Raw genomic sequence first — 27,988 nt, forward strand, 5'->3', positions numbered from 1 at the left:
AAGTGAGCTGAATCTGACAATCCAGCACAGACTCGTGGCTCCAGGCTCAGCCTTTGGGAGATCCCCTTTGCTCCTGCAGTTCAATTACCTCTCATGAAAAGCTATTGTTTACTAAGGTGCTTGGACAGAGGTTTCCCAAATTGTGGTCCATGAACTTCATGCTAGTGGTCCATGGCATGCCTGCATTAAATAGTCATATTATTATTATTATTATTATTATTATTATTATTATTGGATTTCTTTAATAAGATCTGCAAATGCAATAAGCAAAAAGAAAACATCAAGCTAGAAATAATAATTAAACAGTTGTAAGAGTAAGAGGAATAAGAATACAATAGAAGAAGAAGAAGAAGAAGAAGAAGAAGAAGAAGAAGAAGAAGAAGAAGAAGAAGAAGAAGAAGGAATGTCACAAAATATATTCCATAGTGGAATGTAAGGTTCATATTTATGCAAAACTTATCAAATAATCATGAATCCATTATTGATTTCTAATTGCATTTTTACTACAGTGGTACCTCGGGTTACATATGCTTCAGGTTACAGACGCTTCAGGTTACAGACTCCACTAACCAAGAAATAGTACCTCAGGTTAAGAACTTTGCTTCAGGATGAGAACAGAAATCGTGCTCCAGCGGTGCAGCGGCAGCAGGAGGCCCCATTAGCTAAAGTGATGCTTCAGGTTAAGAACGGACCTCCGGAATGAATTAAGTACTTAACCCGAGGTACCACTGTACTTATTTTATTCCATATACTGTGTTTTCTTTCATAACCCTTTGAATTCCAGGGAATCCATACCAAATTCTATGGAATTTGTACCAAAACACCATCACAAGCTATTCCTCGCAGAAATCTTTAGCAACAGAAGTGGTGAGGTTGAATTGCATCGGCGCTTACAGCCCTCGCTTTATCGCACTCCCGGCTGTGTGGCAGTTCCAGCTGCCGCATGCAATCTATAGCACTACACTGTACAATTTTGTAAGGTGCCATAGGTTTCACCTTCTCCTATTTTGCACTGTGCATAGTAAAACTGCGCTAATCAAACAAGAACACCTCTTTTTGTTTAATTCCCCCTGCTTAATTTAGCTTAGTGCTTAATTTTCCTATTGGCACTAATTGCCAGGCTGTGTGGTCAATGTTTCACCCTCTAAGAATTTTGAAAGTCTGGTTATTACAGGCCGGTAAGATGCTTAAAATGCAGCTTTATATTGTTCTCTAGGTCAAGATTAAGCAAGGCCAACTCTGAACCTTTGACTATGTTTTCTGCAGTTCTCTCTCTGATTACTTGGAAGACTTCCTGGCAGAATGTAGCCACCTTGTCACAGGTCCACCACATGTAGAGATGTGGAACCCAACATTGCACATCTGCCCCCAAGTTGTGGGTGGCTGTGAGCACCACTAATGTGGGGCAGGTGGATGGGAGTGAGGTGCCACTTCTGCAGAATTTCCCATGCCATTTCTTTGGGATTTTCCCCTCTGTTAATATTTTTTTAAGCAATGGCAAGAAACCTAAGAGCATAAGAAGAGCCTGCTGGATCAGCCAATTGCCTATGTAGTCCAGCATCTTGTTCTCACAGTGGCCAACCAGATGCCTGTGGGAAACCTGCAACCAGGACTCAAGCACAAGAGCCCTCTCTTCTCCCAGGTTTTCCAGCAATGCTGCCTCCAGCTGCCTCCATCTATTTTCTTGTTGACATGCTCAAAGGCAGCTAATAGCTTCATGAGACTGGGCCATGCTGGTGCAACAACAACAACAACAACAACAACAACAACAACATAATAATAATAATATTCCCCAGCCACTCCGGGCGGCTCCCAACCGAATATTAAAAACACAATACAGCATTAAACATTAAAAACTTCCCTAAACAGGGCTGCCTTCAGATGTCTTTTAAAAGTAAGATAGTTGCTTATTTCCTTGATATCTGTTGGGAGGGCGTTCCACAGGGCAGGTGCCACTACCAAGAAGACCCTCTGCGTGGTTCCCTGTAACCTCACTTCTTGCAGTGAGGTAGCTGCCAGAAGGCCCTCAGCACTGGACCTCAGTGTCCGGCCTGAACACTGGGGCTGGAGACACTCCTTCATGTATACAGGACCGAGGCCGTTTAGGGCTTTAAAGGTCAGAACCAACACTTTGAATTGTGCTTGGAAACGTACTGGAAGCTTGTTCTTCTGTATGCTTGGTCATTTTATCTTTAACAATACTTCCCACCGCTTTTCAAGGTGAAAGCGAACCATTCTGTGATTTTCAGGCTCTCCCCTGGATCCCTTTTAAACATGTATAATCTGAGGAAAAATCAGGTGACACAAAGAGTCTCATTCCCAACCTTCTGCACTATAGAATCATAGAACTGTAGAGTCGGAAGGGACCACGAGAGTCATCTAGTCCAGCCCTCCGTAAAACAAGAATCTTTTTACCCTATGAGGGACTTGAACCCGCAACCCTGAGATTAAGCTCATGCTCTACTGAGAGAGATATCTCTCTCCACACATCTATGATTACAGTGGTACCTCAGGTTAAGTACTTAATTCGTTCCGGAAACTGTTCTTAACCTGAAGCACCACTTTAGCTAATGAGGCCTCCTGCTGCTGCCGTGCCACCGGAGCACGATTTCTGTTCTCATCCTGAAGCAAAGTTCTTAACCCGAGGTACTATTTCTGGGTTAGCGAAGTCTGTAACCTGAAGCATATGTAACCTGAAGCGTATGTAACCCAAGGTACCACTGTACTGGGGAAAGCTTTCAATAATAAAGCTGGGCTGTTGCAAATCCAAGGAACATTCATAGATGCATTATATGGAGAGTCAGGCCATGGGGCCATTGAGCTCAGCACTGTTGACATCCAGGAGACAGCCAACCAAATGCTTTCTAGATGGTGCAGGATTCCAGCTCCCATTATCCTGGACTATTGGCCATGCTGGCTGCAGGGGCTGCTGGGAGCATCTCGAAGGACACAGGTCCTACTCCCTGGTTTAGTCTAAACTTACTGGCAACAGCTCTCCAAGCTTTCAGAGAAGACACAGACCTCATTTGTCCGTAAGCTTGCTTTGCCTCAGCATTGACAGTGTGTGCAGTGTGCTCCCTCTACCCTGCCCAGTCCAACCAGTCACCCTCACTGGGCCCTCTTCCTGGCCCAGAGCACCACCTGTCCCTGCCAAGGTCAGCAATGGAGATAACGGAATATAAAGCACAAGGGAGATGAAGCGTTATTATTTTTAAAAAATGGCCAAGGAAGGACATCAAAATGCAACCGAGCTGAATGGAAATGGCATCAATGATAACGATGATATTTTTGTATGCTTTTCACACAATGAACAGGGAGCTCCCGTTCTGAAAGGGGCAATTCAGCAGGGTTTTCGTTGGCAAGAACTTGGTCCAGGGCGCTAGTCAAATATTTTGGAGGTACATGATTAACCAACAGTCCAGGTGAAGCCTCAGGTGACCACCAGAGATGGGCCAGCTTTGGGTTTGTTTTAATGTCCCAATAAACTAATAATCCTCGCAACTTTTGCTTTGATTTGAGTCCCTGAAAAGATCACTGCCAATGCATCAAGAATCTTTATCAGATGTCCTTATCAATATATCTGACAAGAAGGGCTTTTGGGGTTTGCTTGTCTGTTTGTTCTACGTTTTAAACCTCTTAATCTCCCTTTGCCTCATTTCACCTCATTTGGGGGCCTGAAGAAAGTTTGTTCAGCTTCATTTCTCTTTGCGTTCATCCAGAATTAAAAACGTAACTGTAAAAGATTTCTTTGGTGAAGCAGAATACCACCTTTCTGTGGCAGGATTGGGGGGGGGGGGAGAGATGCATTTCAAAATGTAGCCAGGTTGGGCCTGATTTTGATACATTGTGCACAAACACCCTTTTGGTTTGGAAAACATTTGGGGCACAAAACAGTCCAGAATGCCTGTTTCTGAGGCATCCAAAACCATCTGATCTAGGCACTCCTTAAATCTAGGCAGGACTACTTTGGGGTCAGCTGGATGGGGAAAATACTCAATTCAGTTCCCATTTAAAGTCAGATCAATTCATTTCAAACTTTTGAAAACACACCCCAGACAATTTACACTTCTCTGAATTTTGCAACAGAGTTCGCCCTCCAATGTTGTTGTTGTTTTTTTAAATGCCTTTCATAAGTCAAAAACATGTAGAAAAATTGATATGATGAAGAAATACAATAAATACTAGAAGCTGTTTGCAAAACTGTGTATGCTGGTGATTATCAATCATACCTGTCATTTGTCAGTTCACTCAGTACCTCATTTTCCTAGTCTTAAATTCAGTTCCCCACATTTTGCAGCAACTCATGACAATTCTTCAGAGTCACAGCGCAAATTTCTCTGAAGCAGCACGTGTTTGTTGCAGTTCTGACTAATGTACCCATTTTTGCAAGAAATTCCCCTAATTTTGAGAAACATCGTTAGTTGGAGAGTAGAATTGCAAAATTCAGATGAACGCAAATTTCAAAGAATGGCTGTGTTTTGCTTCTCATAAAGTGTGAATTTGAGTGATTCCTTTTTAAATGCAAACTGAATCATATTTCTCCCTATTCCCTGGCAAGAACTGCATACACAAAAAAATATGTTTATTTATGAAAAAACACTGAAGAATTCTCACGAGGACTTTAAAAAAAATAAATCTAAAATGACAAACTGAAGCTGTATTTAATATTGAAAAGAAGAGAGGGAACCGGTATTGACACATTCTTCCATTCCCAGGTGGAAGTGAAAAATCCAGCTTCTGGGCATTTGTACCAGCTTGGGTACAAATCACCTCACGGCATCCCAGAGAACTGAACTGCAGCAATCCCGGAGGGCTCACTGGGGAGAACAGAGGGCCAAAGAAATAAATCTCCTAGCGCCTGTTTTGATTAGTAAATGATAGCTTGTTATGAGAGGTATCTGAATCAGAGGAGCGAAAGGGACCTCCCAGAGCCTGTGCGTGAAGTCACAAGTCTGTGCTGGGTTCTCGCACTGGACTCACTTTTCTTCTCTCTGATCTGGTTGCCTTGTGGACGTGTCTTGGAGGAGTTGGGGTCCTTCCCACAGGGGTGGGCAGAGACACCAGGGGGCGGAGCCTCTTCCATCCCTATATCTGCAGGGCTCTTGCCTCCAGCCAGACAGCCTCTGAGTTCCAAGCCTTTCCTTGCCACAATGACCAGATCCTGGCTGTGTTTGCCGCTGCTCCTCGTGGGAGCCTTGCTCCTTGGGCAGCCGGCGTGGGGGCAAGAAGAAGAAGAAGAAGAGCAGCCCTCCTGGGGAGATGAGCCTGTCCCAGAGGAGCCTGAGGAGCAGATGGAGCCAACTTCATATGAAGAATGGGAGGCAATGGAAGAACACTGGGTGCCAACTTCATCCGAAGAACGGGAGGCAATGGAAAGCTTTGAAGAAGGAGAACACCTGGATTTGGGGTCCCAGGCTGTGGACTATTTTAACAAGCTTCCATATTATGATGGTATTTACAGGAGCGTGGAGGCCAAACCTCCTACATTCAAGGTAAAGGAAACAGGCACCTCAAGGGCTCCCGGGTGGTGGAATGTGCCCCATTTGGAGCACCCTCTCTCTTTTGCCCCTAGGCAGACACCCAAAAGCCATCCGACCACCATAGCAGTGTTTGAGGGCAGGGAGAAGAGCCACTCAGCACTGCTCCCCTCCCCTTGTGGTTCTGGAGCATACCTCCCCCCCTTTGTAAGTTGTCCACAAGATGACATGGAAGTGGGTGGGTGGGTGAAGATTTGGAAGAATAAGAATAAGGTTCCTGGTCCTTGTGATGGTAAAGAAGAAGAAGGCAGTCTTAGTGTGTGCTTTGCCATGTATTGTGGGGCTTTTACAGACAAGGACTTTCCCCTAGCTGGCTCCCTTCTTCTGCCCTGACAACTGTGTTTTCTTTTCTTCTCTCCTTCTTATGCTTGTCCAAATAACAATTACTTCCATCAGTTAAGAGCCTATAGCAGAGGTTTTCAAATATTTTGAGTCCAGGGCTCGCTTGAAAAGCTACATTCTTCCTGCGGCTCCCCTGTGGGGCTCAGGAGCCCAGTTCTGTCAGCCCTTGACTGCGGAGCCTGCAGCCCCTCAACCCTTTTTGAACACCCTCCCATGTGGAGTGTTCCCTCAGCCTCCTCTCCTTTCCCCTCTCCTTGGTTGTCCTCTGGGCAGTCACCACTGCCACGGTCTCTGAGCTGCCACTTCCTCCTCCCTGCCACCCCAAAGAGAGGTGCCTGCTCACGCCTCCCCACAGGGGCCTGGGAAGAGGCTTGCTCCCCACCTTAGCAGCCTGACAGAGACTGGCCAAAGGTGAATGTGAGGCCAGCACCTTGCTCAGCTTGGGAGACAGGAGTTGCAGCAGTGGGCCTGCATGGTGGAAAGGCTCTCCTTCAGCTCCCAGGCAGGTATTGCACACAACAAGCCTGCCTGCCCGGCCTCCCACTTATATGTCCATATCCAACAGCAAGGGCTGACAAACAGACTGGCTGGGCTCCCTAACCCGCTGGTTTGCTTACTCTGATGCCACCTCAGCTCCTGGCAACCAGCACCCCCTGGCCAGCACCAGAGGTGCCATTTGCCTGGGGAGCTTGTAGCCAGGGCTGCTGCAACAAACAGCTGTGCAAGCCTTTGGGAGGCAAAGATGCAATAGGGCATCAGAGGGAGGGAGGGAAAGAAAGAAAGAGGGACAGTGTTGCCCGCGGCACCCCTGACCGTCATTCAAGGCACCCCACTGAAAACCACTCCTCAATTTCCATGGTTTGGATTTATGGCTGCACAGTGCTGGCAACCTCAGGTGGACAAAATGGTGCCTCCTTTACCACCAGGGGAAAAGGGGTGGGGGAAGATCTACATGAGGGAAAAAGTGGGGGGGGGGGAGAAGGAGAAACATCGGTCTCTGTTGGTCCTGTGGAACCTGCCGGCTGAGGCAATTGCCCCACCTTGCCTCATGGGTGGGCAAGCCCTGTTGCAATGGCTGTAGAATTCTGGGGTTGCATGAGAACTAGGAGCAAAAATTTCCTCTCTCTTCTGCCAGCTGGTGCTGGAGAAGAAAAAGTGGGGGGGGGAGCCAGAGATCGCATGAAGGGAGGGGTGTGTGCAAAGTGCTTACTTTCAAAGAAGAAAAGGGGGTGGGAGAGAGTTCACCCTCACATCTCTGAATTTGCCCTATAAGCCACACATTGTAAGGGCTGGGTGTGATTCCCTAATAGCCATGAAAAGGCACTCTGCACATGCTTTGACACCCTTTCACACTTAGGGCAGATCGGCACCGTACATATAATGCACATTCGATACACATTTAAAGCACATGGCTCCCTCCCCCCCACAGAGAATCCTGGGAACTGTAGCTTGTTAAGTCTATTGGGAACTGCAGCTAGCTGTGGCACCCAGGAAACAACTGCGGTAGGTAAGTGGGCACAGAGGGGTAAAGTATATTTCTAGGTGGGTGAGTTGCATCCCACACGTCAATATCTCTCAAAGAAAAATAGCAATATGTGGTGATAACAGAGTCTAGCCATGGGGCAGGGAGTAAAGGGGGTGGGCTCTTTGGGGTGGGCACTTGCCCCTCTGTCCCTCCCCCTTTGGTGTCTGTAACTATGATGGGGGGGGGGTCACCAGGCTTAAATGTGCTTTAACTGAACAGTGTAGACATTTGAAAGCTTGAGTCTTGACCCTGAAATCAGATTTCAGGGCTGAAATTAAGCACTGACTTGATGCAAAACCCTTATTCCCTGAAAAATTGCCTCTGGGGACACACATGCACAATGCCAGGCCAGGAGCTGGTTGGCAGCACAGAAGCTGTGAGCTTCTTATTCTCTGCTTCCAGGATGCCATCGGAACAATGATGCACATGAAGATGTTACTGGCGAAGACCGACTGCAGAAAGGAGGACCTGATGGAGCGTAGTGACATGATGGAACATTTACTGCGTTTTATGCACTCTTCAAAGAAGGAGCCATTGCCGGAGCTGAAAGGTTGCAACCTGCCACCTCCAGACGAACAGGAGGTGAGCTAACAGCGTCCTTTTAGTCACAGCATCATAGCATTGTAAGGTTGGAAGGGACACCCCAAAGGACATCTAGGGCAAGCCCCTGCAGAATAGAATTTTATTATTACGGTCACAGACCAGTTCCGGCTCACTTACAATAGTGGGAAAATCATAAAACGCAACAGGAATGCATTGAATTGCAGTTGGGTATAACAGAGACAATTCAGATATAGTGGCAGTTAAAAAAATATATTAAATCTTGATCACTAAAATATAACCTAAAATTATCATTTAAAACCTTAATCATTTGGGTAGTACAGCTTGTCCTTTTATGGCAGTCACACAGTTTTATGGCAGTCACACAGAATTTGGCCACCCTTAGCGTGATCTCTAGATCCTTGTCCTTTACCAGGAGTTTTAGACATTGAAGTTCAGACCCATTTGGAGATTTTTGTGTAACAGGAGAGATAAATACCGAGCGTATATCCCCGTAGAAACGGCAGCGTAACAAGACGTGAGAGACAGTTTCTACCTCCATCAAGCCGCAGGGGCAGACTCGTTCCATGTATGGTTTACTCTTGAATCTGCCCTGCAATAAGGCAGATGGCAGCACGTTGAATCTATGGATGCCCATATGGAGGGCGTGAGAGAGCAGCAATCCGTACGGTCGCCGTGCGAGCGGCGCCCATACTGACAGGGCACAAGTTGCTCTACACCTGGGGGGCAGGGGCCGCCCCCACCTGAGTGTAACCCGGGGCGGACCGCCCCCTCCGCCCCCCATTTTGTACGCCCCTGAAGGGAATGGCAGTGGGGGGGGGAACCCCTTGCTGCAGGCGGAGGAGAGAGAAAGGTGGAAAACCTTGCCAGCTACAGCCAAGGCAAGATGGGGGAGAGCAAGGCGGCTTGGCAGTGTGGTGTCGTAACTCTCGACTCACTTCTGCTGTTGAGATAAGGGAGGTGAGGCCAGACTGCAGGGTTGGAAACAGTGGACTGGGGAGAATCAAAGGAGGCCAGAGCAAAATCAGTAGGACAGGAGTGTCAAACAGCAGTTATGTAGCAGGAGAAGCAGACAGTCCACTACAAATTGACACTGAAAGTGTAAATGCTTTTTTGGGGTGTAGGGCAGCTGTCTGGTGGCACCCCAAGAGATGGTCACGAGACCCAAATTATTGTTCCAGGTAGTGCCGCATGGTTTCTAGGTTTTTTAGGGGAAATGTTTGCATCACTGAGAGAGGGCTTTCCATAGAACTGTGCTGTCTTTATTATTTTTACTTTAACCAATTCAGTTTTTCTTTTCGTTCTGTTGAATTCCATTAGAGTTCAATAACTTTTCAATGGCCTTTTTAAATTTTATCTGCATTGTTTAAAGCTATCTGAATGATGCAGCAATACATAATAATGAAGAAAACTAATTTATTGAAAGGCGGGCTTTGTTTTTACATTTCTGGAATGACAATGTAAATGATATTTTAAAATTTTATTCATGGTACTATAGAATTTTTGTTATGTTCTGTGGGTGTCCCCCCCCCCTTCATATGTCATTTTCTTTTTTCTTCCTTTCCCCTCCCCACCCCTCATTTTTTTTCATTTTCTGCATGAGAAGCAAGGGTGTTGGATATATAATGGCTTTGGCTACATTCTGTTTAAATATATAATATTATCTGTAAGCCGCCTCGAGTCCTGTCAGAGGAAAAGGCAGAGTATAAATATGCAATAAAAATAATACAATTAAAAAAAAAACAGTTTAAAACAACTTAGTATCACATAAATAATGTGGGTGCTGAACATATACCGTACTCCTCAAAAACCAGAACAAAGAGGTGAGGCTCAGCTATACAGCTGCAAATATAACGTTTTAAGTATGTTTTAGGTGCATTATACAAATGTGACACTAGATGGTGCTAGTGAGCTAATGGCAAACACCATATATTTTTAAAACATTTTTTTTTAAAAAAAGGATTTGCACAGTGTTTTTCAAATATGTCTTGATTCAGCCATGCTCTTCCATTGAAAAATGGTTTCTTTCTTAATGAGAGCGGATCTGCTCATGAGGCAGAAAGTTGAAGGCAGGATCCAACCCTGCTCTTACTCAAGGCCTCCACAGAATTCACTGGGAAACTTTCCATTTGCTATTAAGGAGAACTGCTGTGGCCAGTTTTTCATCGTCATATTTGATGGCATGGACAAACCCCCACATTTCTAACTTGTTTCTTTCATCTTCCCCCCTCTCCACCCCCACCCCTGCCACACTTGTTCACAGAATCTGAACTGCAACTTCAGAATATATATGGATGCAAGAGAAGGCTCGGTATCTGTGGTTCACCACAAATGCAAACCGCTGCATGTTCGAGAGTTGTGGTGAAGACCCTGCCTAACCCCTGGATGCTGCCGCCAGTCAACTGCGGTGGGGGCAGGAGGAGGAGAAGCCCCCACCTTGGTCTCTTCCTCTTCCTCCACAGATGCAAAATAATCACGTAGATGCAAGCCTAGAAACTCTCCCACTAAAAGGGGGTGTCTGAATCCACTGTGCCCCCTCCTCATCCTAGACGCTCTGGTCGCTCTCCATCTCTGTCTCTTTTCGTTCCGAAATAGGGGTAATAAAATTAACTCGCACAAGCATTGCCATGAAGTTGAATGGCTTTGTAAACTTTGTGTGTGTGTCTTGTCCACCCTCTCTGCCAGTGGTGACTAGTGCTTATTGGGATAGGTAGGGGCGAAGGCAGGGAGCTGAACAGCAGGTGGTGTACAGTGGTACCTTGCTTCTCAAACTTAATCTGTTCTGGAAGTCCATTCCAAAACCAAGGCGTGCTTTCCCGTAGAAAGTAATGCAAAATGGATTAATCCGTTCCAGGCTTTTAAAAACAACCCCAAAACAGTATTTTAACATGAATTTTACTATTTAACGAGACCATTGATTTATAAAATGAAAGCAATAAACAATGTACTACAGCATAAGTAGGCAAACTAAGGCCTGGGGGCCGGATGCGGCCCAATCACCTTCTAAATCCAGCCTGCAGACAGTCTGGGAATCAGCGTGTTTTTACATGAGCAGAATGTATGCTTTTATTTAAAATGCATCTCTGGGTTATTTGTGGGGCATAGGAATGTGTTCCTTTTTTTTCTTTTCAAAGTATAGTCCAGCCCCCCACATGGTCTGAGGGACAGTGGACCGGCCCCCTGCTGGGAGTTTACTGACCCCTGTACTAATGTCACACAATCAATCAATCAATCAATCATCAATCAATCAATCAGTAGCTGAACTGGGTTCCACACAGTCACAAAAACAAAACAAAAAGAGCCACAAACACAAAACGGCAAAATAAATAGCAAAAACAGACAGAGCTCAGCGTAACACTCAAAACGGAAGTGTGGCACTCAAATCGGAAATCTAACACTCAAAACAGAGCATGTTCGGCTTCCGAAATAAAGTTCACAAACCGGAACACTTACTTCTGGGTTTGCAGTGTTTGGGTTCCAAGTTGTTTTGAGTACCAAGGCGTTTGAGAACCAAGGTACCACTGTACTAGGACTTCCCTCGAACTAGACACTCTGCTTCTGTTGACGCAGCCTTGAATTCCATTACTGTTGTTTGTTTTGTTTTGCTGCAGCATCACACTGTTGACTCATGTTCAGCAGTGGTTAGGCAACATTTCTCAACTTTGGGACTCCTGACTGTTGACTACAATGCCAAACATGGCCAGTGGTCAGAGATGATGGGAGATTTAATTCCAACAACCTCTGGGGACCCAAGTTTGAGAAAGGCTGGGTTCCGGCATCCGATGAGGACCTGGGAAAGACCAGGGTTCAAATCCCCACTCAACCATGATGCTTACTAGGTGCCCATAGGCCAGTCATTGCCTCTGAGCCTAACCTACTTCACAGGGTTGTTGTAGGACGGGGAAGAACTATGTTTGGCACCGTCAGTTCCTTGGATCAAAAAGTGGGAAGCAAATGAACTAAAACAAACAGGACTGGGGAGGGGGAGAGCTCATACACCGGCAATGTTCAACCTTGGCATGTACTGCAAACTCAAAACACTTGTCTGATGACCCACTTCCAAGAATTTAATTTCATTCCCATATAGGTAGATAACAGAAGGAATGTGGAATTTTTTCAATACAATGGATGGAGTCCTTTAGGTGGTGGAATTCTGTGCAGGAAAGTGAAAATGAGCTCGTTAAAAGGAAAAAAGCAATAACACCCGAACACTGACCAAGTTATACATTTATTGGGATGAATCACCAAGTTACAAAGAAAAAAAGAGGTCTACAAGACCATCAAAACAAAGAGAGGAGGAGTATATTTGGAGGCATGGTAGAAAAGCCCCAGTGCAATTTTAGAAATGTGGGAAATGTGATTTCAGAATTAAAATAGTGATTTCCCATTCTTGAGATAGGAGTGGGGTAGGTAGTTTCAAGCTTGCACTGGCCCCCCAGGAATGATGCTTTGGCCTGAGTTCATCCAGGCAGCAGGGAAGCCGAGGTCCATTTGAGTCACCCCCAGGCGTGACGTTCAGGAACTGGCGGCTCTGCAGCTCATGTGTGTCAGTCGCGTGTCACTGAGCCATGGACGGGACCAGACGTGGAACTCACAGATTTGTTTCTGGAAAGAGGGAAAAGGAGAGAGAGAGAAAAATATCCAGACAATTAGAGCTAAGTGTGGGGGGGATTATTATAATTGATTCATTAAAGGTAAAGGTAAAGGTACCCCTGCCCGTACAGGCCAGTCTTGACAGACTCTAGGGTTGTGCGCCCATCTCACTCAAGAGGCCGGGGGCCAGCGCTGTCCGAAGACACTTCCGGGTCACGTGGCCAGCGTGACATCGCTGCTCTGGCGAGCCAGAGCCGCACACGGAAACGCCGTTTACCTTCCCGCTAGTAAGCGGTCCCTATTTATCTACTTGCACCCGAGAGTGCTTTCGAACTGCTAGGTTGGCAGGCGCTGGGACCGAACAACGGGAGCGCACCCCGCCGCGGGGATTCGAACCGCCGACCTTTCGATCGGCAAGCCCTAGGCGCTAAGGCTTTTATCCACAGCGCCACCCGCGTCCCTAATTGATTCATTAATCACCTTCTAAACCACTTTCAAGGCAATTTGCATTATAAAAAACAGTTAAAAACGCAAAACAGCTAACGCATTTAATGCAAAATTAAAACCCCAACAAATGAACACATGTGGGAAAGATCCTTTATCCAGCAGGGAAAGCCTGGCAGAGCAAAAATATCTCCAGCCGTTTCCAGAAAGTGCAGATTGTGGGTGCCCTGTTATATCTTGACAAGGATGCTATTCCACTGAACAGGGGCAGCACAGCCACCCTAAAAGCCCTGCACTCTGAGATACTACAGCACAGGCTTTCCAATACTTTAAGAACTTGCAGGATAAACTCTCCCACAGACGCAGCCCAGTCACAGTTGCCGAACATTTCTGGTGGGGGAATAGGAGAGAGGCCTGGAACAGGAGCAGTCTATCTGAAATACGGAAGCATCGACATTCAACAGCCTAGGCCTCAAAGAGAGCAAAGAAGGCATTATTGTGAACTCGCTTTGGGCCAGGAGCAGGAGAGTGGCATAGAATTGGGAACCAGCCCCGGTGTGGAAATGGCTCGTCATGGGAACACGGATTCTAGACAACCTTGTTCTAGCAAGAGCCTCATGAATAAAGAGAACAGTTTTTTAAAAAAGTTGGTCAAGAAGGCAGAAGCACTGGAGGGTTTTTGTGCAATGACGTGTCCTCACTAAATAGGAATGCAATGTGCAAGGCTGCTTCCTCCCTGCTCTCAGGAAGAAGCTTCCCTGGAGAGGTCACAGGGATTTCTTCTGAAATCTCAGAAACTGCACAGGCAACATTTCCAAGACAAGCAGAACCTGTTTCAGGATAGACCTGCCAGTGCCTTTAGTGCATCACTTGAGACATGCCACGTTCCACTCCCACGTTTTTTCCAGGTCAGAGAACGTGAGGAGGAGACAGGAAAGAGGTCAGTGCAAGAGTCTCATCCCTGGATGCCTCAAACCCCAATGATGCCGTAGTCAGCTGGGCCTGTCAGTGGCAAGTCAAATGAACTTCATACACACTCACAAGATTCGCATCTCTGTTGCTTCGTCAATAGATACACAGGGTTAAGGCAGAGGGAGCCTCAGCTCAGATTAAACACAGCACCAACATGACGCATTTTGCACCAATACAACTATAGCTGGGGACCCTGCTTCCATCTGGGGTTATCTGGAGTCAACCTCAGAACGTATTTGCAGCAAGAGAGCACATGCCCCTTTGCCTGGTCTGCACACATTCAAGCTGCCACTCATCAGAGGCACAGTTGGGGGGGGGGGGGGAGACACCAAACTGTCCTTGTTGCCTCTCGTAGTGCAGCAGGCTTGGAGATTCCATCTCATTGCCCCATTGCAGATTTTCAGACCAACCAAGAACATTTCCCCAAACATTCCAGCTGCGTACAGAGGTGATTCTCAGGCACAGCAATGAGGGTTCATTGGGAAACTCCAAACTGAAAATGATTCCTAATTGTGCCGATTTGCATCGGAACGGTTTCTGACGCCCTGGAGCATGATCTAATTTAGCAATGTTTCTTTTCCTTGTATCGAATAAGCAAAGCTGGTTCCCTAATCTTGCACCTGTAATTAACTGCGTCCATTAATTGTCCTTCTTGAGCCAACGAAATGTCAAATTTTCCATGGAAAAATTAAGCACTGCCATTTGGGGGGAAGTGGAATTCTGATGGTATGGGGCAAGAAGCTTTGGGAACCATTAGGGGACACAGAACCAGAGACAGCTCTCCTTCACAAATGAACAGAAGCTTATTCAAGGACAACACAGCAGGGTTGTTGTGAAGGAGAACTTGCTGGTGACTTGACTTGACTTGACTTGCTTTGTTAGCAGAAAGTGATGTAGAGTTGCAATTTGCTAATACAGCCCCCAGAACATCTTCAGTCAGTCCAGCTGGTGAGCTATTTACACAGACCATATTTGGGGCAGGGGTCACCCAAAAACATGTATCAAGACCCATTTTTTCTTTACAGGCATTTGAGCTGCTGGCCTTGTAAAATCCTCGTCTCCCTCTTGTCTGAGCTATATTTGCCAGCCATTATGTGTTTAGCTCATTACGCTAAAAATATAAATGACAAAATAGATTGGAAGATTCTTGTGGAAGATTGGAAGATTCCTGTGGAAGACAGGAATGCCTGGCGTGCTCTGGTCCATGGGATCACGAAGAGTCGGACCCGACTCAACGACTAAACAACAATAGTTTTCATTCCACCAATGTTTACTTTTTTTAATGATTGCTTTTTCTTAGCGGTTCTTATTTTTATCTGTAAGCTGCCTTGAGTTCCATCAGGGGAAAAGGCAGGGTGTGAACAAACATAACTGTGGAAATGACAGGAAGATTAAACCGCTGGCTGGCAGCCAGTTTCAACAAGAGAAGCTGCCTCTTGCTTATTTACAATGATTAGTCATTAAACACAGGAAGGCGTTCCTCACAACATTCTTAGCACATGATAAACACTACTTATATAATGCTCTAATCCGACACCGACCAGGCAGGTGAAATAGGCCTAAGGTTACATTCTGCACAAGGAAGGCTGCAGCTCAGTGCCAGGACATCTGCATTGCAAGCAGAAAGTTCCCTGGTTAGATTCTTCAGCATCCCCAGGCAGGACTAGGAAATACCCATTTCCATTTGAAAAACCTGGAGAGCTGTTGCCACTCAGCATCGACAGCAATGGGGCACCCAGACCCAGGGTCTGATTCTGCTTAAGGCAGATTCCCATGCGCTTGCTGGCAGTGGGGAATGCTAGGCACAGAGTGGCCGCAATGTGGGGCTTCCCTTACGCTTGAACCAGAAGCTGCAGTTAGAAATTGTGCTGCAGCATTCTGCACTAACAGGAGTTGACCCTGTCAGCTTATTAACACCTATGCTCAGAGACCCACACTGCTTGCCGATTTGCTACCGGACCAGGTTCAGAGTGTTACTTGGAGTATATAAAGCCCTGAACAGCTTAGGACCAGTTTACCTGTGAGATTGCTTTACCCCATATATGCCCGGTCAACTACTTTGATCTGTGGAACTGGCACTGTTACAGGTGACACAGAATACTCATTTTGCATTCCTAATAAATCAATCTTTTAGTGTGGTAGCGTAACACTTTGGAAATCCCTGCTCAATGGCATCAGCAGAGGCTATCACCATATCACTTTTGGTGCCTGCTAAAAACAACTTTGTTCAGGCAAGCTCACCCAGTTAGGTAGAATATTGTCTTTTAACTGTTGTAACCCACCCTGGGAACTAAGGGTGAAAGGTGGGCAATTAATAATTATAACCATTATTATGCTCTCATCAGCTCTAGCATCCCACAGCTGGCTGTGGCTGATGGAAGCTGTAGTCCAGATCACCAGATGAGCACCAGGCTGTTCAGGGAATTATTACTCTATATTGGGATTACTCAACAAAACTGAGGATATTCACAAATTCCTAAGGCTGTTTGCATGAAGGGCTGGAAAGTCGCACCATCAAAGCTGCTCCATTTATGGCAGTTTTAAACTGTGTTGTACAGGGAGAACCCAGCCTTTCTTATCACTGAATAAACACCAAGAAGCTGTGAGGTCCCCGGTCAACACATCTGGTTCCTAGTCTCACCTGCTGTTCTCCTTCCAAGGGCAGGCTGCAGCGCTGGAGGTCCTCAGCACTCAGGTTTGACCCTCCCTTCTTCTCACACAGGGTATTCACCAACTCGACAGTCAAGTAGTATTTCACGCCCTCCACCACCTGGAAAACAAATTAGGCATTTGACATTTAGCAGAGTAATGCAAGATATATATATATATATAGATATATATATATATATATATATATTGAGAGAGAGATATAGATAACCCCTATCTACCGCGCTCCGTCCTATTTAACATCGCTTATGGCCGCGTCTCACCGTTATGCCTTCATTAGAGCTAGGTTCAATGTCTTTCCAATAAACGTGCTGAGACATAGATTTTCCAAGGGCCAAGTCCCTTCAATGTGTGCTTGTGAAATGAAAACATCTGAATCTCTTCATCATGTTATGTTTATCTGCCCTTTGTACAGCTCAGCCCGTGCCAGCATACTAAACTCCATAATCCAGCCTATGGCTGGCAAACTAGTAGACCTACAGCTTGCCTGGGTACTTCAAGATGTGGATCCTTATATTACCCTACAGGTTGCTAAATTCCTAACAGCCGTCCTCTCGTATAAGAGACGGAATGGAATGTTAGCTGATTATTGATAGCTATAAGAATTTTTTATAATGACATTAGATATTGATTTTAGTGTAGTGCTTAAAATTTTTAACCTTAATTTTAAACTTTTCTTATAATGGCTAATATATGTCCTTGTGAGTTGTGAACGGTGTTATACTATGTGTGATTTGTACGAGTCCGCTGTTTTATTTGATTTGTTTTGTTCTGTGTGTTGTGTTCCAATATGGGCATAAAGCCGAATAAACATTTGATTGAGATATAGAGGCAGGAAATAGATTGATGTAAACAGATGCAATTAAAGGTTAGTGTCATTTAACGAACCATGTGCTCAGTTCTACATGAAAAGAGTCCTGCTGGATCAGGCCGATGCCCCATGCAATCCAGCATGCTGTTCTCACAGTGGTCAGCCAGATACCCCAGATGCAAGCAGGGACACAAACACAAGAGCACTCTCCCTTTGTGTCCAGCAAGCAGTGTCCAGAAGTATTACAGTGGTACCTCGGGTTACATACACTTCAGGTTACAGACTCCACTAACCCATAAATAATAACTTGGGTTAAGAACTTTGCTTCAGGATGAGAACAGAAATCGCGTGGCGGCGGCACGGCAGCAACGGGAGGCCCCATTAGCTAAAGTGGTGCTTCAGGTTAAGAACAGTTTCAGGTTAAGAATGGACCTCCAGAACGAATTAAGTACGTAACCAGAGGTACCACTGTACTGCCTTTGACTGCAGAGGTAGAGAATAGCCATCATGACAAATAGCCATTGACAGCCTCTGTGAATTGGTCCAATCCTCTTTCAAAGCCATCAAAATGGGTGGCCATCACTTCCTTTTCTATCACCAACTCGGAACCCAATTGCTTTTTAATATGCTAATATGAGTTTGCATTTTCTGGGAATGTATTTGCAAGCCACCTGGGGGGGGGGGGTATCCTGAAAGGCAGGACAGGAGTTGCCATAAATAAGTAATGTTACCTCTGAATCTTTTTCAGTACCTGATGGGAAGTTTTGTTTCTGCACATGAGTTTGACAAACCGTTCTGAGCTGAAGCATTCCGTGCTCACCCACCCTAGAATGTTCATTTCATATTAAGTTCATGAAATATTCTACCTTGACCTGTTCTTAATGCATGGTTGACCACATCTATGAATGCAATGGTTATGCCCTTTTAAGTTTTGCTATATCAATCATTAGTTTAATAAGGAGTATATCAATCATTAGTTTTCATACCTGTCCAACTCTGTGTTCCTTTCCCAACCTTTAATCTATTGATGATTAATGCCTATATGCAACCCTTGCTTTGTCTTTGTGTTAACCAATCAGCAACAAGCACATACGTGGCAATGCTGTAATATTCAATAAAAGGGACTCTCCGAGACATGCTCGAGAGATGCCTCCCGTATGACACTTGTCACTCATCTGTCATTTATTTCAACTCAACAAGTACCTCTTACTTCCTGCTCTGCAAACACACGCTGCACCTCAACAATCCTCACCCTCAATGAGGACTACCTTGTTCCTTTTTGTCTCAGGACCCTAGACTTCCCAGTGCCATTTTCCCCCAGGGATGGTGGGGGAAAGAAAGCCCAGACTACCTACCTAGATTTTTTTAGCCTTTCTAGCTGGGGGGCGGGGGCTGAGTGTTTAACCTTTTGCTTGACTTAGGTTCACACTGAAGCATTTAAGAAAACTGAATTTAAAATGAGTGTTTGTATGTACACATCATTAGTCTACAGCACGTGCCAGAACATCATGCATTTATTCAGCTTGCCACTTGGCCTGGGGACATTTAGCAGTCCGTGACACTTCACAAGGAGCCATGATTTCCAATCCTGTCCTTTTCTTGGGACTCCTCCCCCCTACAAAAAATCCATCACACACACACTCTCTCTCTCCTACTGTGTCAACCCATCTCAATTCTCTTCCCTCCACCCCCAGCTTCCAGGAACTTAAGAAGTTGCCTTTAAACCGACAGACCATTCATCCATCTTGCCCATTATTGTCTACACTGACTGGCAGCAATGACTCTCCAGCATTTCAGGCGGCGGGAGGAAGGTTGTCTCTCCCAGCCCTACCTAGGCATGCCAGGGACTGAACCTGGGATCTTCTGCATTCAAGGCAGATAAATGACAACTTGCACTCTGCTTTTCAATTTGGGACATAGCTGTCAACTTTCGGATTTGAAAATAAGGGGTCAGCAGCCTCAAAAATAAGGGATCAGCAGCCTCGGAAATAAGGGATCAGCAGCCTCACCTGTCCCGGGGACAGTCTACGGGATATCTAACAATCCGGGATAGCAGCGGGAAACGGCGCTGGAATAAGGGAATTTCCCGCAAAAAAAGGGAAGGTTGACAGCTATGATCTGGGACCTTCTACTCGCAAGAAAGATGCTCTACGGCTGAGTTACAGACCTCCCATTCCCCTCTCCACCCCCGAGGCCCTCCTTCCTTCAACGACTAGGCTACTTCTCTATGTCAGCCTGCGCACTTTCGGATGTTTTCGACTGTGGGCTGGAGGCTAATGACAGGCCAAGACAGCAAGAGGGCGCCAGGCTGGTGTGAAGAGAGAGGTTAAGTGGTTTTTAAAAAAAGTTTTAGGGGGGGCCACAAGAATTTCTTGCAAGCCCCCCGCGTCCTTACCTGGCTCTCCGCCTTGAGGATGCTCAGCTGCCGGCAATAGAACATGTTGTTGCTGGCCTGGTTGTAGGCAGCCACGGCGAAGGCAGCGGCCTTCTGCACGTCGGGATCCGAGACGGAGCGAGGCGCCAGGCCTCCGGGCATCCCGATGCTTCCCGCAAACAGCACCGGGAGGAAGAACAGCAGCCCAAGGCAAGAGGAGATGTGCATCGCGACAGGTGAGCACAACTGCGCCATTGCTGAAAATGAGCTGGAAGTGAGCGCGGCCCTAGGCTGATATAAGGCCGAGGCCACGCCCACGCCGCGGAGCCGGCCAATCAACGACGCGGGAGGCGGAAGCCTGAAAGGACAGGTAAGGCGCGGAGCCACGCCCACTCCTGGGGAGGGCTGCTCCCGCTGGTGGAAAGACGCAGGCGCGCCGTGGGAATGTTCGCGCCTTTTGTTGTTTAGTCGTGTCCGATTCTTCGTGACCCCATGGACCAGAGCACGCCAGAGCGCGCCTTTAGCTGGGAGTGAATCCCACTAAGCAGCGTGGGGCTTCCTTTTGAGTAGGCAGTGCAGAGGACGGCGTTGATCTTTCGCTGGTGGGTCACCTCTGAGTTGAAGCCTGACCGGAGGTGACTGATTCAGATTCAAAGCAGCGCAAATATAAAGGATCCTTCCTCAACCAGGTGCCTTCCAGATATTTGGACTCTGGTGGGACTTGTAGTCCACTAGAGGGCACCAGGTTTGGGAAAGGCAGCTGTTTCTGGAAGATCCTGTGCTGTGCATGCACACCAGACATGTAAAACACATCTAAAGTGCATGGTGGCGCTGTGGGTTAAACCACAGAGCCTAGGATTTGCTGATCAGAGGGTCGGTGGTTTGAATCCCCGCAATGGGGTGAGTTCCCGTTGCTCAGTCCCTGCTCCTGCCGACCTAGCAGTTTGAAAGCACGTCAAAGTGCAAGTAGATAAAATAGGTACCGCTCTGGCTGGAAGGTAAACAGCATTTCCGTGCACTGCTCTGGTTCACCAGAAGCGGCTTAGTCATGCTGGCCACATGACCCGGAAGCTGTACGCCGGCTCCCTCGGCCAATAAAGCGAGATGAGCGCCGCAACCTCAGAGTCGGCCACGACTGGACCTAATGGTCAGGGGTCCTTTTACCTCCCCCCAAATCCTGGCAACTGTAGTTTCGCACTCAGATTGTTCCCCAGCAGCCAGAACAAGCTATTATTCCCAGTATTCTGTGTTTTAAATGTGTCTTGCGTGTGCTTTAAACCTTCCACTTGGATCTGATCTGTGTCACTAGAGCAGCACTCAGACCAGGCAAATATTGAGCGCAACAGATTTGCAGAAAAGACTCTACAACCTGAAATTAGAGACAATGCATGTACTTTTGCAATCCAATAAAATCGTTAATAAAGATTATTTTAAAAAATTGAGAAGTGGGTCCTAAAATGCCTATTTAGGAAAATGGTAGGATCCTGCTCTGAAAAGATTGGAGACTCAATGCTCTAAGGGACTTGAAAATAAGTATTGTTTTTCATTCCTTTTAAATTTGTTAGCAATGTTAGCAACCTTATAATTTAAATACCTTATTTTTCCATGTATAGGACAGTTTTTGCTAAATACCAGAAAAATATGGTATTTCCTTGATCTTCCCGCGGCTGCTTCCGCCACCAGACAAGTGTTGCCTCCTTCTTCTCCTTCCCCCCTTCCCAGCTGCATGTGCTGCTCTTTCTCGTGCATGCACACACAAGTACCAGGTGCCGCAAACTGCGCAAGGTTAAGGGCACCAACAGAGCACTGCGAGTAAAAGTGCATCCGGGGCCTTCTTCATTTCTCAGTTTTGGGTTCAAAAAAACAGGGGTCATCTTATACATGGAAAAATGCAGTAATATCCTTTTGGATTGGGCCTGCATGTATTTTACAGAACCTGACGCAGGTCAAACAGTGCCATTTGTTTCTGTTCAGTGCCCCCATTTCAAAACATGACGGTGCCAATGCCTTTCCACCCATCTGGTTCCCTACAGATGTTTTGAACGACAACTCCTCCCTTCTCACTGGCACTGGCACCAGAGGTAGGAGAAGGCCTGCTTTTGTGCTAAGGGAAAAGAAATCACAGCAGATTCAAAGTTTGTGTTTTATTTTCCATGATAAAAAAACACACGCGCACACCATTCTGAGGCACAACAGATTTCTCTGACAGATTATCTAATTCTTCACGCTTAGGGCTCTGATATTTCCCCTTCCTTCTAGTGCCCTCCTGTGGCCAAGAAGAGCAGATTTGACGCAGAGAAGGAAGAGGGGTGGAACCTCCGTCACTGAGGCTGGACGGATCCCTCGGCAGAATGGCTAGGAGGGCTGGCAGAAAATGTGGGGCCTGTTTTAATTCACGGATGGGTTGGTTTTTCTTTTTACGGCAGCTGTTTCTTGAAGAGCAACACCCCAATTTTTTTGGAAACACTGGCTGCTCTGCTGTCGCTCCCGAGTACCCCTAGAACCGCAGAGGGGAACACAATCCACCTGGCGCAGCTCAGTTCTTCTTGCTCTTGGGGGTGTCGTACTTCCTTTTGCTCGAGTACCAGAGGAGCAGAGGGATGCCGATGGAGGGGAGCGTCATGACCCCAAAGGCTGCCCAATCCAGCTTTATAAAAGAAAAGGAGGTGAAGGGAAAATGATTAGCCGTTTCAATTCAACAAGTTCATTATGCTAGTTCAGTGGTTTCCAAAGGGTGGAGGGAGGAAGCACCCCCTGGGAAGCAGTGGGATTACAGAGGTAAAGGGGTGTGGCAGCTGGAGGTATAAATGGCTATCAGACTTTGAAAAGCTGGCATCACATGATCAAGTTCATCAACTCTGTTGAGGTCATTAAACTAAATGGTTTAAACTAGATTTTGAACAGATGTGCAACTAGCTGTTAGTAACACATCCTCTTTAGTGGGTTGTGAACACCACTACAGTGAGTGGTACCTCGGATTACATACGCTTCAGGTTACAGACTCTGCTAACCCAGAAATAGTGCTTCAGGTTAAGAACTTTGCTTCAGGATGAGAACAGAAATCATACTCCGTCAGCAAGGCTGCAGCTGGAGGCCCCATTAGCTAAAGTGGTGCTTCAGGTTAAGAACAGTTTCAGGTTAAGAACGGACCTCCGGAACGAATTACGTACTTAACCTGAGGTACCACTGTATTCTGCATAATGCTTTTTATAGAGTAGAGTAGTGGACACTGGGGATTAGTTTATGGAACCAAGGGGATGGTGGCCTGAAAAAGTCTGGGAACCACTGTGCTAGTCAAAAGCAGTGACTGTGATGATTCTATTATAGTGTTCCAAAACACAAGCACAGTGATAATATAACAAACATAAATAATACACTGGTACCTCCGGTTACGAACAGGATCCATTCCGGAGGCCCGGCAGCATCCCGAAAACTTCATAACTGGAGGCACCTTTCTGCACATGCGTGCAATGTGATTGAGCGCTTCTGCACATGCGGTGAAACCCGGAAGTATATACTTCTGAAGTGTGCATGCACACGAAAGCTCATACCACTAACAAACTTAGTTGGTCTCTAAGGTGATACTGGAAGGATTTTTTTTATTTTGTTTCGACCAACACGGCTGCCTACCTGTTCTTAATGGCTGCTAGCCATAAAGGCTATGCTCTGCCACCACCGTCAGAGGCAGCAATGCTTCTGAATGGAAGCTGCTGGAAGCCACAGGAGGGGGAAGTGCCCTTGTGCTCCGGTCTGGTTGGCCACTGTGAGTTCAAGATGCTGGACTAAATGAGCCACTGGCCTGATCCATCAGGCTCTTATGTTTTTAATGCCCCCTGTGTTGTAGTGGAGCAGGCTGACAGCACTGCTTTATTTACTTACAAAGTGTGGCGAAAACCTCCGGTCAAATTCTCGCTGGGCGAGGATCCCCCCTTGCCCTGGAGCGCTGGTGAAGCCCACCTGAAAAGAAAGAAAATTGAGGGGGTTTGTGTGTGTTATTATTATATATTTATTTATACCCTGCCTTTTCCCCTGAAGGGCCATGGTGCTTGTAGTCATGAGAGGTCTCCTTGTTAAACCACCACCACAAAATTCTAACCCAGGGTTTCCCAGACTTGGGTTTCTAGCTGCTTTTGGACTACAATTCCCATTACATACCCCCTCCCGAAATTTCCCAGCACAAGTCATAGGACTCAAGAAAGGCAGGGGTCAGTGGTAACTACAAAGAATGCCTTTGCTTGTGAGCCGAGCCAAAGCCTATGGGCCCCCGCAGACCCCAGGCTCCACCCAAGGCTCTTGCTACTTACCACCACCTGGGCCCCCTCCTGCGCCAGGTAGGTGATGGTGGCCGAGGTGAAGTTGAAGTAGCCGGCTTTCAGGGGTCTCAGGACCACCGTGTGGGACACGTTGCTGGCACTGAGCGACAGTGGCTAAGGAAGCAGACTGTGTCGCGGGAGCAGAAAGGAAAGAGAGGGGGTTTTCGGGAGAAGAGACCGGGGGTGGTTTGGGTCTTACTGCTCATGCCTGTAACACTGAATGCTTGCTCAGTGCTTCAAGATAAATAAGGGACAATCCCGAGGGCCTGTTGAGGCTTAAGATCTAAACCCAAACGTTTTGCGGGGCCCTGCCCCAATAGTTCCATAAACTTATTCCCAATGTCCCTACTCTATCCTAGAAAAAGCATTATAGTGCCTGCCCCCTTTTTATTTTTGTCAAATGCATAAAGCTGAATGCACACAAGTTAAAGGTGATTTAGTGGTGAGTTACCTGCATTCAGAATAGTGGCTTGCACAACCCAGTAAGGAAGGTAATAACACAACAAAACTCAACACAGTAACTTTAACTGCACATTTATTCCAAATCCAATTAAAACTACTGAGGTTGATCAATTAGATGGGCCATTGGTCTGATCCAGCAGGCTGATTTACTGTTCTTATGACTCTAAAGAGTCTAAAAAGAGCCACTGTCACCCCGCCACACACTGTGCAAAAAAAAGGATACGGTGCGATCCTGTCCCACTTGACATTGAGCATCCCAGAAACAATGCCGAAGTCTTCAGGAGGAAACGAGTCGTCCGACAACTCCACCTCTAAGGCAGCACTTTATGCCAGCAGATAAAAGGATGGGGATAACAGTATTAGGAGCAAGACAGCATTTGAAGGCCGGGTGTGTGGGGTAGTGGGACCCTTACCTGGATCACTTCCAATCTGTCTTCCAACCACCTGAGTTTGGAACTAAAACTACCTTGATCACCCTGGCAGATGATTTGTATTGTGAGATGGAAAGGGTGTCCTGCCCTTCCCAGAGGGTAGGTCCCTGACGTCTGGTATGTAGGTGCCACAGCAATCCATCTTATTCCCAAATGCTATTCTTTAACACCTACATCATGGACCAATGGCAGGAGGCACCTGGAGATAAGGGCTAGGGTGCCACCAATATGCAGCTGACAGTGGCTTAATTTTTGATTAGCCAAGTCACCTTAATGATTACCAGTATTTAAAAAAAATTGAAAGTAACTTTTTTTAAAAAGTTATAAGATGGTAGAGAAATATTGATGATGATTTAATGCATTTGTACTCAATTTTTCTCCCAAATTGGAATTCAAGACAGCTTCCAACATTTGAAAAATTTTACAAAATACAATGTAATAAAGACAAACAAAAAACAATAATTAAAAATACAACAAAACACATTTAGAACCAGCAGTTAAAAGTACAGTTTGCCCTGATAGCAGCCCAGTGGTCAGCATTGTCTGTGCCTTAGTTTCCAAAGGTCCAACTGAACAGGAAGGTCGTAGCCTGCCAGCCAAAGGATAACAAAAAGGAAACCAGTCTAACCTTTCTTGAGATGGAATTACACAATCTGGGAGCAGCCACACAGAAGCCTCTCTCTTGGGTCACCACCAGCCATGCACCTGACGTTGAAGGTGCACTCCCAAGGTTCATATAGGGAGGTGGCCTGGGCCAAAGCCCTAGAGGGCTTTATAGGTTATAACCCCGGAAACAGACTAGTAGTCAGTGACAAGACAATAACTTGCTTCCTGCAACCCGCTCCAGTCTGGTCACAGCATTCTGCACCAGCTGCAGCTTTTCAAAGGCAACTCCATAGAAAGAGCATTAAGATACCATCAGCCTTTCCTAAGAGGGATTTACCTAGAGCCAACATTGTAGATGTTGTACTGCAAAGTGAGATCCCGGCCCTCGACGGCATATCTGTTCAATAGGGACTTGGAGGCCAACAGCCTGGCCCCTTCCTCGCAGTAGACTGAGGAGGTGGCAACCAGCACGGCAAGAATCAACAGCTTCATCTGGAATGGAGAAGAGGATGGATTTGTAGTTGCACCTGAAGAAGAATATCATTTGGTAGAGAAAAAGTGAATCTGTTAAAATGTGAGGTAGGGAAACAGTATCAGCACAGCAATTAAATGTGTGTTTATTTTTAAAAACCTGCTGCCAAATTAATCAAATTGAAATTTTGTTTTAATCGGTTGGCCTAACTGATTCACCAATTAAAACACTGCCATCTTACTAAACAGAGATTAGAACCCCAACTTTGCCTCTAAACAAATATGGTTTTGGGATGGCTGAAGAGTGTATAACCCTAATCCATGATAAATGATCTTTGAGCATCCATGCTCAAACATGAATGAAATATGGCCATGCCCCCAAAGTGAAACAGGTGACTTAAAATAAATTGGTAAAAATACAATTAAGAACGATACAAAATCTTAGCACAGTGAATTACAATTGCTACAACAGGCAGAAAGCTGATTTATGTGGTTTGCCACGACCCTTGGCAATTTTAATCTGGCCCATGGGAGGAAATGTTTGGAAACTGCTGAGCCACAGAAGAGAATGCTGGGCAAAGTGAATTTTATTTATTAACTTTGTCCATATAATGCTGCTTCCTGTAATCCAACACCACAGGCTTATCCTATAGTTGAGATGCCCTCAACTGAATGCCAAATACTCTGATTTTTTTCTCTACCGTGATCCTGTTCTCTTTTTTTTCTGTCAGGACCCTTCCCCAATTGCTCAGAAATTGCCCCATAATAAGATTCCATCAAGAGCCAGTGTGATGTAGTGGTTAGAGCATCAGTCTAGTAGGATCTGAGACAGACCAGACTTGGCCATCATGAAGTTCAGTGGGTGACCTTGGGCCAGTCAACATCCCTCTCAGCCTAGGGTTGTTGTGGGGATTAAATTAGGAGAGGGACAACGGTGTGTGCCACCTTGAACACCACAGAGCAAAAGGTGGGATAAAAACGCAATAAACAGTAGTAGTAATAGCAGTAGTTCATCTCGCCAAGTGGTCATTCTGACTGCCAGCAGCTCTCCAGAATCTCAGTCCATGAAGAGAGACAATATTGTGTAGCAGAGTGTTCGACCTGAGAGAGACCAGAGTTCGAATCCCCACTCGGCCAGGAAGCTCACTAAGGGGATGACTCTGAGCTTAGTCCCTGCCTCTCAGCCTAACCGACCTAACACGGTTGTGGTGGGGATTTAATATGGACTAGGATTTAGAGACCAGGGTTCAAAACCTCCACTTAGCCATGAAACTACTGGGGGGGGGGGACCTCACTGCCCTCTCAGCCTAACCAACCTCAAAGGGTTGTTGTGGGGATAAAACGGGGGGGGGGGAACACGTGCACCACCTCGAGCTTCCTGGAGGAAAGAAGATGGGACACAACTGCTGTCAATGAATGAATGAAACTTTCTCTGCCAAGCCTCCTTGCACCCAGCACCCAGTTCCAATCGCCCTCCTTTTTCCCTGGCAGAATAGACCCCCCTCCTCCCATCAACCTGCATTTCCCCAACTAGAAACCCCTCTCCTCCTTTTCTCATCCAAAGCTGTCCTCCAATCAGACCCCCAAACCCGGTTTTGCCTGCTCAGACCGCTTTCCCATCCCTCCTGCGCTCGCCCACCTCGGCTCCAGCAGCTGCCAGCAGAACGGAAGGGAGAGTCAGCACTCCCCGCGGCCGGAACCCCGCCTCTCTCTTTCGCGCGCGCGCGCATTACGTAGCTTCCTCGCGTTGCCGCTGAGCTCGCTAGGAAATGTAGTCCTCAGACCTGCTTAAGAACCTATGTGGAGACAAGCTGGAGGATGCCAGTGGCCCATTTGGCTCTGCATCCTGTTCTCCCAGGTAAACCAGAGAGGTTCCCAC

At 46.5% G+C, this 27,988-nt stretch overlaps 3 protein-coding genes across 5 annotated transcripts; 1 reads left to right on the forward strand and 2 right to left on the reverse strand.

Annotated features, from left to right (window-relative positions):
- The first annotated feature begins 5,108 nt into the window (after window positions 1–5,108).
- On the forward strand, window positions 5,109–10,597 carry LOC310666436 (uncharacterized protein). The gene is made up of 3 exons (XM_083417243.1): window positions 5,109–5,492; window positions 7,807–7,986; window positions 10,229–10,597. Exons 1-3 carry the CDS (start codon window positions 5,151–5,153, stop codon window positions 10,328–10,330), a joined length of 624 nt encoding a protein of 207 aa, XP_083273369.1. The 5' UTR covers window positions 5,109–5,150; the 3' UTR covers window positions 10,331–10,597.
- A 1,577-nt stretch (window positions 10,598–12,174) lies between these two features.
- Window positions 12,175–20,138, reverse strand: LOC310666441 (cystatin-like). Its single transcript, XM_083417252.1, has 3 exons — window positions 19,848–20,138; window positions 16,616–16,744; window positions 12,175–12,570 (listed from the first exon to the last, which is right to left on the reverse strand). The coding sequence occupies exons 1-3, from the start codon at window positions 20,079–20,081 to the stop codon at window positions 12,481–12,483; spliced, it is 453 nt and encodes a 150-aa protein (XP_083273378.1). The 5' UTR covers window positions 20,082–20,138; the 3' UTR covers window positions 12,175–12,480.
- A 1,817-nt stretch (window positions 20,139–21,955) lies between these two features.
- SSR2 (signal sequence receptor subunit 2) lies at window positions 21,956–27,854 on the reverse strand. Of its 3 annotated transcripts, none has more exons than XM_083416333.1 (6): window positions 27,749–27,854; window positions 25,976–26,165; window positions 24,825–24,923; window positions 24,131–24,239; window positions 23,706–23,783; window positions 21,956–22,473 (listed from the first exon to the last, which is right to left on the reverse strand). In XM_083416333.1, the coding sequence occupies exons 1-6, from the start codon at window positions 27,837–27,839 to the stop codon at window positions 22,363–22,365; spliced, it is 678 nt and encodes a 225-aa protein (XP_083272459.1). In that variant the 5' UTR covers window positions 27,840–27,854; the 3' UTR covers window positions 21,956–22,362. The 3 variants fall into 3 exon arrangements, with proteins under 3 accessions (XP_083272459.1, XP_083272461.1, XP_083272460.1); XM_083416335.1 differs by having other exon boundaries at window positions 25,976–26,130; window positions 27,749–27,814; XM_083416334.1 differs by lacking the exon at window positions 27,749–27,854 and adding an exon at window positions 27,626–27,646 and having other exon boundaries at window positions 25,976–26,130.
- Between the last annotated feature and the right edge of the window lie 134 nt (window positions 27,855–27,988).

Source organism: Podarcis tiliguerta (assembly GCF_965153285.1).
Source record: "Podarcis tiliguerta genome assembly, chromosome: 16".
NCBI classification, from domain to species: domain Eukaryota; kingdom Metazoa; phylum Chordata; class Lepidosauria; order Squamata; family Lacertidae; genus Podarcis; species Podarcis tiliguerta.

Coding starts and splice junctions, on each gene's coding strand:
- LOC310666441 (XM_083417252.1), bottom strand. CDS start 20,081: ATGGCGCAGTTGTGCTCACCTGTCGCGATGCACATCTCCTCTTGCCTT. Junction 16,745..19,847: donor TCCTCAAGGCGGAGAGCCAG/GTAAGGACGCGG, acceptor TTTGTTTTCCAG/GTGGTGGAGGGCGTGAAATA. Junction 12,571..16,615: donor CCTTGGAAGGAGAACAGCAG/GTGAGACTAGGA, acceptor CCCTCTTTCCAG/AAACAAATCTGTGAGTTCCA.
- SSR2 (XM_083416333.1), bottom strand. CDS start 27,839: ATGCGCGCGCGCGCGAAAGAGAGAGGCGGGGTTCCGGCCGCGGGGAGT. Junction 26,166..27,748: donor TGGCAGCTGCTGGAGCCGAG/GTGGGCGAGCGC, acceptor ATTCTTCTTCAG/GTGCAACTACAAATCCATCC. Junction 23,784..24,130: donor AGGAGGGGGCCCAGGTGGTG/GTAAGTAGCAAG, acceptor CTTTCTTTTCAG/GTGGGCTTCACCAGCGCTCC.
- LOC310666436 (XM_083417243.1), top strand. CDS start 5,151: ATGACCAGATCCTGGCTGTGTTTGCCGCTGCTCCTCGTGGGAGCCTTG. Junction 5,493..7,806: donor CCAAACCTCCTACATTCAAG/GTAAAGGAAACA, acceptor CTCTGCTTCCAG/GATGCCATCGGAACAATGAT. Junction 7,987..10,228: donor CACCTCCAGACGAACAGGAG/GTGAGCTAACAG, acceptor ACTTGTTCACAG/AATCTGAACTGCAACTTCAG.